This window comes from Hyperolius riggenbachi, chromosome 8 (assembly GCF_040937935.1).
Source record: "Hyperolius riggenbachi isolate aHypRig1 chromosome 8, aHypRig1.pri, whole genome shotgun sequence".
In the NCBI taxonomy this organism is placed as follows: domain Eukaryota; kingdom Metazoa; phylum Chordata; class Amphibia; order Anura; family Hyperoliidae; genus Hyperolius; species Hyperolius riggenbachi.
The window spans coordinates 31,036,495-31,048,555 of NC_090653.1; the positions used below are offsets into that span (position 1 = coordinate 31,036,495).

At 48.0% G+C, this 12,061-nt stretch overlaps 1 protein-coding gene across 2 annotated transcripts in view; it reads right to left on the minus strand.

Annotated features, from left to right (window-relative positions):
- The window catches only part of GABBR1 (gamma-aminobutyric acid type B receptor subunit 1), a 353,506-nt gene that overhangs the window by 280,949 nt on the left and 60,496 nt on the right, over window positions 1-12,061 (minus strand). For both annotated transcript variants that reach the window (XM_068250152.1, XM_068250151.1), the window contains exons 4-5: window positions 9,021-9,224; window positions 7,408-7,596 (exon numbers count right to left, since the gene is read on the minus strand). In XM_068250152.1, the coding sequence (XP_068106253.1) occupies window positions 7,408-7,596; window positions 9,021-9,224 (393 nt within the window). The remainder of the gene's footprint in view (window positions 1-7,407; window positions 7,597-9,020; window positions 9,225-12,061) is intronic.

Here is a 12,061-nt window from a genome sequence, read left to right on the forward strand (position 1 = left end):
CCTTAAGTATAGGTAGGTATGTAGGTAGGCAGGTATAGGCAGGTATAGGTGCCTTTAGGTAGGTAGGTACGTATAGGGGGCCTGTAGGTAGGTAGGTATTGAGGCCTGTAGGTAGGTATAGTGGCCTGTAGGTAGGTAGGTAGGTATAGGGGCCTTTAGGTAGGTAGGTAGGTATAGGGGCCTTTAGGTAGGTAGGTAGGTATGTATAGGGGGCCTTTAGGTAGGTAGGTAGGTACGTATAGGGGGCCTTTAGGTAGGTATAGGGGCCTTAAGGTAGGTGGGTATAGCGGCCTGTAGGTAGGTAGGTAAGGATAGTGGCCGGTAGGTAGGTAGGTATAGTGGCCTGTAGGTAGGTATAGTTGCCTGTAGGTAGGTATAGGTGCCTTTAGGTAGGTAGGTATAGGTGCCTTTAGGTAGGTAGGTATGTATAGGGGGCCTGTAGGTAGGTGGGTAGGTAGGTATTGAGGCCTGTAGGTAGGTATAGTGGCCTGTAGGTAGGTAGGTAGGTATAGGGGCCTTTAGGTAGGTAGGTAGGTATAGGGGCCTTTAGGTAGGTAGGTAGGTATAGGGGCCTTTAGGTAGGTAGGTATAGGGGCCTTTAGGTAGGTATAGGGGCCTGTAGGTAGGTAGGTATAGCGGCCTGTAGGTAGGTAGGTAGGTATAGAGGCCTGTAGGTAGGTAGGGATAGTGGTAGGTAGGTAGGTAGGTAGGTAGGTAGGTCGAAATCCCTCGCCCTCCCGCCAACCCCCCCCCCCACGGCCCCCTCCGTCCCCCGTGCCTCCTCCGCTCACCCCTGCAAGAATCTACTCACCTTTCCCGTGGAGCGCAGAGCGGCAGACCTCTTCGTTACTTCTTTGTTCCCTCTAGTGGCCGGACCGGCTCTTACTTATGACGTCATTGTAAGAGCCGGTCACTAGGGGGAACCAGGAAGTCGGCGAGAGGTCTGCCGCTCTGCGCTCCGCTATGGATAGGTGAGTGGATGCGGGCAGGGGGGGCGAGCGGAGGAGGCGCGCGGGGGGGGGGGGGGGGTCGGAGGAGGACGAATGCGAGCGGCGGATGCGCGGCGATGCGGCGTCGGGATTCGGCGGATTCGTATTGTGGAAAATGGCGTCGGGATTCGAATCCACGAATCTCGAATATTTCCTAATATTCGAGGGATTCGTGGATTCGCAGGATTCGTCGTCCCACCCCTAGTAATTATGTATAGAGCTATCATAAGCACTTTCTGATGCACTATGCAGCGTTACAACAGGAAATTCTTCTTCTGAAATCTGCCATCTCCAAGCAGTGGCGTAGCTAAGGAGCTGTGGGCCCCGATGCAAGTTTTACATTGGGGCCCCCCAAGTACTCTGTACATAACAATTGATACGGCGCACCAAAACCTGCCAATGGCAACTACAGTGTCGGAGGTGCAAGAAGGGGATGGGGAACAGCTTGTTAATGATTACTACTATTCAAAGTATCTATAGAAGTGATTATTATGAGCACAGGCCCAATAGAGAGCTAATACTGTAGTTGAGGGAGGGCCTTTCGGGGCCCCTCTGGCCCAAGGGCCCCGATGCGGTCGCTACCTCTGCACCCCCTATTGCTACGCCTCTGTCTCCAAGACTTGAGTATAATACCACATTTCCCAAAAAATAAGACAGTGACTTATATTTTTGCACCGTATGATGTGCTAGGGCTTATTTTAAGGGGATGTCTTATATTTCTATGAACACACAAGTTCCTGTGCTGTGTGTTCTCCTGTCTTTCCCACTGTGCCGCCTCTTATGTGCCCCTGCGCCCCTCTTGTACCTTTAGTGTCCCCTTCTGTACCTTTGTACTCTTCTACCCCCTAAACTCCTGTGTCCCATATAACCCTATGTCCCCCTGGTGCCCCCTGTGTCCTCTGATGTCCCCTTGCATCCTCCTCTTACCCCTAGCTCCAGGTCACGATGTCCCCCTAATCCTCTTCTTCCCTCTAACTCCATGCTGCTCTGTCTCCAATCTTCAGCCTATGGGGAAGAAGTACAGCAACTTGTGTTTCTACTGAAGCTGATGGTCTTGCAGGCGGGACTATGGCTCCATTTTTGGGCCAATCACTGCACTTGCTGCCAGTGACTGGCCCAATGACGGAGCCTTGGTCCTGCCAGTGAAACCATCAGCTCCAGTAATAACACAAGTTGCCGTACTTTTTCACCTGACTGGGCTTAATTTTGGGGTAGGGCTTATATTTTGAGCATGCTCAAAATTCCTACTAGGGCTTACTTTCATGGGATGTCTTAATTTCAGGGAAAGAAGGTATATACAGTGGTTTGCAAAAGTATACGGCCCCATTGAAGTTTTCCACATTTTGTCATATTACTGCCACAGACATGCATCAATTTTATTGGAATTCCACGTGAAAGACCAACACAAAGTGGTGTACATGTGAGAAGTGGAATGAAAATCATACATGATTCCAAACATTTAGAAATAAAAATAACTGCAAAGTGGGGTGTGCATAATTATTCAGACCCCTTTGGTCTGATTGCAGTCAGTTGCCCATAGACATTGCCTGATGAGTGCTAATGACTAAATAGAGTGCACCCATGTGTAATCTGATGTCAGTACAAATACAGCTGCTCTGTGACGGCCTCAGAGGTTGTCTAAGAGAATATTGGGAACAACAACACCATGAAGTCCAAAGAACACACCAGACAGGTCAGGGATCAAGTTATTGAGAAATATAAAGCAGGCTTAGGCTACAAATAGATTTCCAAAGCCTTGAACATCCCACAGAGCACTGTTCAAGCGATCATTCAGAAATGTAAGGAGTATGGCACAACTGTAAACCTACCAAGACAAGGCTGTGCACCTAAACTCACAGGCCGAACAAGGAAAGCGATGATCAGAAATGCAGTCAAGAGGCCCATGGTGACTCTGGACGAGCTGCAGAGATCTACAGCTCAGGTGGGAGACTCTGTCCATAGGACAACTATTAGTCGTGCACTGCACGAAGTTGGCCTTTATGGAAGAGTGGCAAGAAGAAAGCCATTGTTAACAGAAAAGCATAAGAAGTCCAGTTTGCAGTTTGCTACATGCCATGTGGGGGACACAGCAAACATGTGGAAGAAGGTGCTCTGGTCCGATGACACCAAAATTGAACTTTTTGGCCAAAATGCAAAACGCTGTGTGGCAGAAAACTAACACTGCACATCACTCTGAACACACCATCTCCACTGTCAAATATGGTGGTGGCAGCATCATGCTCTGGGGCTGCTTCTCTTCAGCAGGGACAGGGAAGCTGGTCAGAGTTGATGGGAAGATGGATGGAGCCAAATACAGGGCAAACTTGGAAGAAAACCTCTTGGAGTCTGTTAAAGACTTGAGACTGGGGCGGAGGTTCACCTTCCAGCAGGACAACGACCCTAAACATAAAGCCAGGGCAACAATGGAATGGTTTAAAACAAAACATATCCATGTGTTAGAATGGCCCAGTCAAAGTCCAGATCTAAATCCAATCGAGAATCTGTGGCAAGATCTGAAAACTGCTGTTCACAAACGCTGTCCATCTAATCTGACGGAGCTGGAGCTGTTTTGCAAAGAAGAATGGGCAAGGATTTCAGTCTCTAGATGTGCTAAGCTGGTAGAGACATACCCTAAAAGACTGGCAGCTGTAATTGCAGCAAAAGGTGGTTCTACAAAGTATTGACTCAGGGGGCCGAATAATTACGCACACACCACTTTGCAGTTTTTTGGTTTTTTTAAATGTTTGGAATCATGTATGATTTTTGTTCCACTTCTCACGTGTACACCACTTTGTATTGGTCTTTCACATGGAATTGTAATAAAATGGATTCATGTTTGTGGCAGTAATATGACAAAATGTGGAAAACTTCAAGGGGGCCAAATACTTTTGCAAACCACTCGGAGGGCTGGTGCACACCGGAACGGTTCTGGAGCGTTTTTTTAAAACGCTTGCAGGGGGAAACCGCTTGGCTAATGAAAGTGAATGGGCTGGTGCACACCACAGTGGGTCGTTTTTTTCACAAACGCAAACTCAGGGGCTGCAGCATTTTTTAGATTTCTGACGCGTTTCTGCCTCAATGTTAAAGTATAGGAAAGTGGAAAGCAGCTCTGAAAAACACTAGATCAGAGCGGTTTTCCAAGCGTTTTTGTTACAGTAGCTGTTCAGTAACAGCTTTACTGTAACAATATTTGTATTTGCTATACAGAAATGCTCCAAAAAACACTAGGCATGTTTACAAAACGTCTCTAAACATGCCTAGAATCGCTCTGAAAATCTGCTTCAAAAACCTCTAGCATTTTGCAGATCTGCTAGAAGTTTTTGGTGTGCACTGGGCCTGAGAGTGTTTGATATTGCTATATTATATAAGATAGTGCAATTTCTGATCTCAATCTACACTCGTAACTGATTGGCTTACAGCTTCTGCTCCAATTACCTGCTGTATATCCAATAGTTGCCCTAGTTCTGACCAGCCAACCCTCAACCAGCCAACACTGGGTGTCTATTCCATACCTTGCTAAATGTCAACACCAGGCCCGGATTTACATCACGGGAGCCTATAGGCACAGATGTCCTGGTACTCTAGACTTCACCCTCCATGAACCTACAAACCGCAGGGCCGGATTTAGGCCAAGGCCTAGGGCACCACAGACGTAAGGGTATCAAAGCAGCAGGCTAAACTGGTGCAGCATTTTCAAGCTTGCAAATGCTGCAATACAGAGAGATCAGACGAACCCCTGATCACTGTACTCTGCTGCCAGCCACCTATGCAGCAGCCACCTTGCTCTCTGTGCACGTTTGCATTGTGGCCGGCGACTATGGACTTGGGCAGCATTGGAGACAGAAAGGAAGAGGAAGGACTGGAGACGAGCGGAGAAATGAGTGACACTGATGTGTGCGAGCTGGCTACCTATACTGAAAGGGAAGGGGGGGGAGGGATTAAGGGAGTCATCTGGCTACCTATACTGGAGGGAAAGGGGGAGGGGTCTTCTGGCTACCTATACTGGAGGGAAGGGGTTATCAGGCTACCTATACTGGGGTGGGGTCATCAGGTTACCTATACTAGAGGGAAGGGGTCATCAGGCTACCTATACTGGAGGGAAGGGGTCATCAGGCTACCTATACTGGAGGGAAAGGGGGAGGGGTCTTCTGGCTACCTATACTAGGGTGGGGTCATCTGGCTACCTATACTAGAGGGAAGGGGTCATCAGGCTACCTATACTGGAGGGAAAGGGGGAGGGGTCTTCTGGCTACCTATACTGGGTGGGGTCATCAGGCTACCTATACTAGAGGGAAGGGGTCATCAGGCTACCTATACTGGAGGGAAGGGGTCATCAGGCTACCTATACTGGAGGGAAAGGGGGAGAGGTCTTCTGGCTACCTATACTGGGGTGGGGTCATCAGGCTACCTATACTAGAGGGAAGGGGTCATCAGGCTACCTATACTGGAGGGAAGGGGTCATCAGGCTACCTATACTGGAGGGAAAGGGGGAGGGGTCTTCTGGCTACCTATACTGGGTTGGGTCATCAGGCTACCTATACTAGAGGGAAGGGGTCATCAGGCTACCTATACTGGAGGGAAAGGGGGAGGGGTCTTCTGGCTACCTATACTGGGTGGGGTCATCAGGCTACCTATACTAGAGGGAAGGGGTCATCAGGCTACCTATACTGGAGGGAAGGGGTCATCAGGCTACCTATACTGGAGGGAAGGGGTCATCAGGCTACCTATACTGGAGGGAAGGGGTTATCAGGCTACCTATACTGGAGGGAAGGGGACATCAGGCTACCTATACTGAAAGGGGGCGACTAGTGACTGTGGCCTTGGGCGGTAAAGAGTACAAATCCGGCCCTGACAAACCCCCCACCAAAGTGTGCTGGCTGGCCCAGCTACCACTTCCCCCTTAGTTCCCATGGCCCTCATAGGTAGCTACAGGTGCCCCTGGCTGGAGGGAGATCTCATCAGTGGAATGCAGAGAACAGGATCAGTAACCTCTCATTTACACTCTGCGTGGGACTGCGACGGACCCATCGCAGGACTGAAGGCATGGGAACTTTCTGGACTACCCAAAGGCTTCCCACTACTGAGGTCATTTTATCAACACCTATTGACAAAAACCCATGACATCGCTCCCAACTGTCCCTTTTTCAGTCCCTCTTTGGGAACCAAATCCCACTGTCCCTCTTCAGGACTGATGCATGGATCTGTGTAAATATATGTATTTACTACTGAAAAATGAGTTTCACTTTATTCCCATCAATTAAACTGAAATATTTCTTATTACCAAATGTTAAAATGAAGAAAAATGAATAAGGATAGAAAGAACCAGTGTGGTCTGAATGATAAAACTACATCTTTTGATTCTGAACTCTTTGTGATGTACATTGTGAGGGGTGAGGTGGGGGCGTGGTTAGAGGTGTGGCTGGGTGTGGTTAGTAGTGTTGTCCGGATCATGAACGATTCGGATCTTTGATCCGAATCTATTTTGTGAGTCGAATCATCCGAATCATCAAAATGAGTGATTCGGATCGCAAAAGGGGCGGGGCCAGGAGCGACACGCCCCCTCTCAGCGGGCAGCGGGGTCCTGGAAGCAGAGCTGAGATGGGTCGCTCTGTTGGAAGGGAGGCAGCCTTTCAGGGAGACAGGTAGATGAGAGAGAGGGGACATGGGTGCCACTGCCAGATATGTGTAGAGCACACATACTGGCTATAACGTGCTGCCCATTATAGGCTGGCTGTTCCGTAGTTGTGCACAGTGATCACATTGGAAACTTTTGGCTCAGCTCAGCACAGCTCAGTAAAGTTACAGGCAGCATGCTGGGCTAGGAGAGGGCAGGCACTGTGATTGCAGTGCAATATGATCCTCCTGCACTGCTCTAAACAGCTGCACTTTACTTCTGGGAATGCTTTGGGGAATGCTTTCTTTCACTGTGCGACGTTTGCATTCAAAGTACACAGATGAGCATATAGGAGAAATATATGTAAAGCATATGATTGCAGCATGTGGGTATTGTGTGCAAACAAACATTTCTGCTCTCTGCTCGTCCCTCCTCCCTTCTCTGTCCACTTCCTGCCCTCTGTCCATCTTCTCCCCTTCTCTCTGTGTGTCCACCCCCCCTCCCCTTCTCTGTCCACAGCAGGGAAAGACCTGTCCTGCTAGTCATTTCACCCCTGTTTGCTTCGGTTGTAAAATGATCCGAGATTTGGATCAAAGATCCGGATCTTTTCAATGATCCGATTCGAATCATCCGGATCATTGAAAAGATCCGAACTTCCCATCTCTAGTGGTTAGAGGTGTGACTGGGTGTGGTTAGAGGCGTGGCCGGGGCATGTCTTAAAGTGTCCCTTTTTCTTACATCAAAAAGTTGGGACAGAAAAGTATTGTCGCAAAGCCTCCAGCGAGGTTTTCTGTCTGGACTCACCTTGGCAGGCTGGCTTAGGGTGGTCCCACTTCCCAGACTTGGTACACATGCTGTGGCTGGAGCCCACCAGCAGGAAGCCGGGGTCACAGCGGAAGCGGACGGTTGTGCCTTCCATGGGGACGCGGGCTGGCATGCTGACATCCGCCTGGCCGTTCTCCAGCTTCAGGTGCATGCGGGGGCAGGTGGGGACTGCGGGGGGGAGGAGATACAGGAGGAATGGTGAGCACAGGAACATGGAGAGATAGCACTGCATGTATGTATCACTTACACTGTGTCGTAAGATGCCCATCAGGGGGTCACAGGACAGGGAATAAGTCCGCTTGCACAATACATGTGATTCAGATTTTTTTATACGATCCAATTTTTGATTCCGATTAAAAATCATAGCAGCATGCAGTACTTTTTTTAATCAGAATGAAAAATTGGATTGTATAAAAAATCTGGATCGCATGTAGTGTGCAAGCGGACTTAAGAGCAGTCACCCATCAGTGAGGTCATAGTGAAGGAAATCAAAGTACCAATCCAGTAAAAACAAAAGTAGGCAGTTAAAATCTGACAGAACCAACAGGTTTTGGACTAGTTTATCTACTCATGGGGGATTCTCGGGGTTTTCTTTGTTTTCAACAGCAATTCCTCAATGGCAGTTTAACTGCCAAAATAGTAAGATACCAGCTGTTCAGGAAATTCTGTTGAAGACAAAGAAAGAATGAGAATGAGAATCCCCCATGAGGAGATGGACTTGTCCAAAACCTGTCAGATCTGTCATATTTTAAGTGCTTACTTTTCTCGCTGAAGTGGTCCTTTAAGTTCAATTGCCCATCAGTGAGGTCACAGGTAAGGGGATAAAATGAGGTCACCCATCAGTGAGGTCACAGCAGAGGGGTAAAATGAGCACACCCACCAGTGAGGTTATAGTAGAGGGTATGACGTTCACGGATGGGAGGAGTCATGCGATTGCAGGAATGGGATCAGTCATGTGACTGCACAGATGGGAGGAGTCATATGATTGCACGGATGAGAGGAGTCGTGTGATTCCATGGGGAGTCATGTGACTGCACAGATGTGAGGAGTCATGTGACTGCACTGATGGGAGGAGTCATATGGTTGCACGGAGGAGAGGAGCCATGTGATTGCATGGGGAGTCATGTGATTGCACAGATGGGAGGAGTCATGTGATTGCACAGATGGGAGGAGTCATGTGATTGGACGGATGGGAGGAGTCATGTGATTGCATGGATTGATGGAGTCATGTGATTGCACCGATTGAAGGAGTCATGTGATTGCACGGATGGGAGGGGTCATGTGATTGCACATATGGGAGGAGTCGTGATTGCACGGATGGGAGGAGTCATGTGATTGCATGGATGGGAGGAGTCATGTGATTGCACGGATGGGAGGAGTCATGTGATTGCACAGATTGGAGGAGTCATGTGATTGCATGGATTGTAGGAGTCATGTGATTGCACGGATTGAAGGAGTCATGTGATTGCACGGATGGGAGGGGTCATGTGATTGCACAGATGGGAGGAGTCATGTGTTTCCACGGATGGGAGTAGTCACGTGATTGCACGGATGGGAGGAGTCACGCAATTGCAGTCGGCGTCACAACTTACTGCAGCGGTTGGGTTTGTCCATGTCCGTCCACGTCCCGTCCGGCTGGCACTTGCGCACTTTTGGGCCGGTCATCTCTCGCTCCCCCCGGCAAACAAACTCAATCTCATAATCCACCGGGAGCGTCTCCACTGCCTTCACCTCGGAGAGGGTGAGACCTCTGTAGCGGATTCCCCCATCTCTGGGGGGGTGGATGATCCGGCATCCTGTGGTGGAGACACGAGAGATGGAGAATGCTGATTATATTTATATTCTAGTTATACAGTATAACAAGGTTTACAGGGGCGTAACTACAATTCATGCCCCCCCAATGGCCGACAATCCTTCCCTTGCCTCTCCCTGGTGCCCTTCACGGCCTGGGGGCCGATCTCACAATGATCATAAAAGTGGGGCCAGAGACAGAGGTGCTTGACTTAGTCCTAGACCTGCATTGCTGTATACTCCATACCTGATGAAGCAGGGTCATTCCTGCGAAACACGTTGTACCAATCTTGGAGTGTATAAATAAATTATTTTCTTGATACAACATCATTACTGTTTTGTGTCTACTTGGAATTTTACTTTTTTTTTTTAATCTTACTGGCACCTCTGTTTACCTTTACACAGGAGCCATCTTGATCTTCACACCCATAACAAGTGTAGTCACGAAGCACCTGATCTGAAGGATGGATCCCTATATCGGAGGGAGTGAACTAGTAGTTGTGACCCCCTTACAGCTCTGGGCCCCCCGGCGGTCTCAGGGTATGCTCCCCTCCCCTGTAGTAGTTACTGTTAGAAGTTAAGTATTATGTACGCCTCAGTGATTTGGACTGAGTTAGTCAAAAAGGCTTGGGGTGCAGACCTTAAAGAGATTTTCTCTTAGAGAGAAAATCTACAGTTCTGACTGTCAGCAGAACTAGGACATACCAAGAAGCTGTTCTATGGACAAGGCCACAGGTCTCACTGACCTCAGCATGTAAACCACAAGAACAGTAAACACAGCCATGTTTAATCAATATAGAATTCTTTGAAACTAGGACAAAGGGCTCATAGAATATGAATCAAGTAGGTGTGTATCATGACACCATAAGGGGTCTGAGGCAATTGTAGGTTTGGGGGGGAGGCAGATGATGTTCCAGTTAACTCTTTTCCGGTCCGTATAAAACCCACCGCCGGCGTCCGGAGAGGCACTTTTCTGCTTCCTGTCCCTGCTGGCTATAATAATCTTTAGTTATGTTTTGACATCTTGTATGCTCTATCTGTATCTGTATATACTTAGTTGAGATGTAACTTAGTATAGAAAGAAGATACCCTGATTACCTTCAGCAGGAAGGTAATCAAGAAGCTGTAACGCAACGGACTTACTACAGAAGAATCTGCTTTGCTAAGATGTAATGAACTGGATCTGTATATCTGTTTACTGAATAAACACTTTGGAACTTGGAAGCCGCCTAAAGAAGTTCTATCTTCTATGCTGTTTGCTGTGATGAGAGTCGTGTTTGCAGCTCTTACTAATGAGTTGCTGGTGCCGGAATAAAGGTGTGTCGCAGAAAGAAACACATAGGGCTTGATTCACAAAGCGGTGCTAACCTACTTAGCACGTCTAAAGTCTTAAGGCGCGCTAACCAGGGTGCTAAGTAGGTTAGCACCGGTTTTCTCAATTTAGAAATCTGGTGCTAACCTACTTAGCACCCTGGTTAGCACGTCTAAAGACTTTAGACGTGCTAAGTAGGTTAGCACCGCTTTGTGAATCAAGCCCATAGTTTCTTACAGTTACACCCCTGGTGGTTTATAGAAGGTGCCTTGTTGCTTCCCCACATTCATCACAATGGCCTCAATTCACTAAAATCATGCTAGAGATAATAAAGCAAGAGAAAACTTACCTCCACACGTGAGAGAGTTATCTTACCTCTTCATTCCTTAAGTTACCTCTCCTGTAGTTAATTTACCCCCTCTGTAGTTAATTTACCTCCTCTGTAGTTATTTTCACATGCAGTTCATTAACAGCCTGTCTTTAACTCTGGAGTTATTTTTAAGGATTGGAGAGTTAATTTAAACACAGAAGAGTTAACTTTAGGCTTGCCTGAGGTAAAATGTTTCCTGAATACTACATGCCTTATCACCATGGTAACAACTCTAGAAGAGGTATTAAAGACAGGAGATAAGTTTAGTGAATTGAGGCCTATAGTCTTCCAGTTCTCGCCTATTCTCTGTATGTATCAGTATACTTCCCCATGGTGAGGTCAGGAGGGTACATTGCAGAACATGTGCTGCAATATGCACCGGAATACCAACACTGGACTTGGACAGACTGGCAGGCGGCTGCCTTTTCCAATGAGTCACGTATTAAAGAGGACCTGTAGTGAAAATAACATCATGATCAAATTGCTTATTTTCTTTACAATATTTATTTATAGATTATTTAGTCAGTGTTTGTCCATTGTAAAATCTTTCCTCTCCCTGATCTACATTCTGAAATGTATCACTGGTGGTGAAATCTTTAGTCTTGTCAGGTGCCGCTCTGCAGAATTTGCTTACTGAGAGTTCTAAAGCCAGTACAAAATATACCTGGTCTCCCAGAATGCTCTGTGGTGGAGGATTGCCTGATGCTGGATATGTGTGCAGGGCCGGATTTGTACTCCTTACCGCCCAAGGCCACTGTCACCAACTGCCCCCCTTTAGCATAGGTAGCGAGATGACCCTTCCCTCCAATATAGGTAGCCAGATGACTCCTCCCCCTTTCCCTCCAGTATAGATAGCAAATCACCCTTCCCCCCCTTCCCTCTAGTTAGTATATGTAGCCAGAAGAACCCTCCCCCCTTTCCCTCCAGCATAGGTAGCCAGATGGCTCCCTTAACCCCCCCCCCCCCCCCCCACCACCACCACCACCTTTCAGTATAGGTAACCAGCTCGCCTTCACACCGCAGCAGCCATCAGTGTCACTCATTTCTCCACTCATCTCCAGTGCAGAAGCTTCCTCTTCCTTTCCAACTCCAATGCTGCCCAAGTCCATAGCCGCCCGCCACAATGCAAATGTGCACAGCGAGCAAGGTGGCTGCTGCAC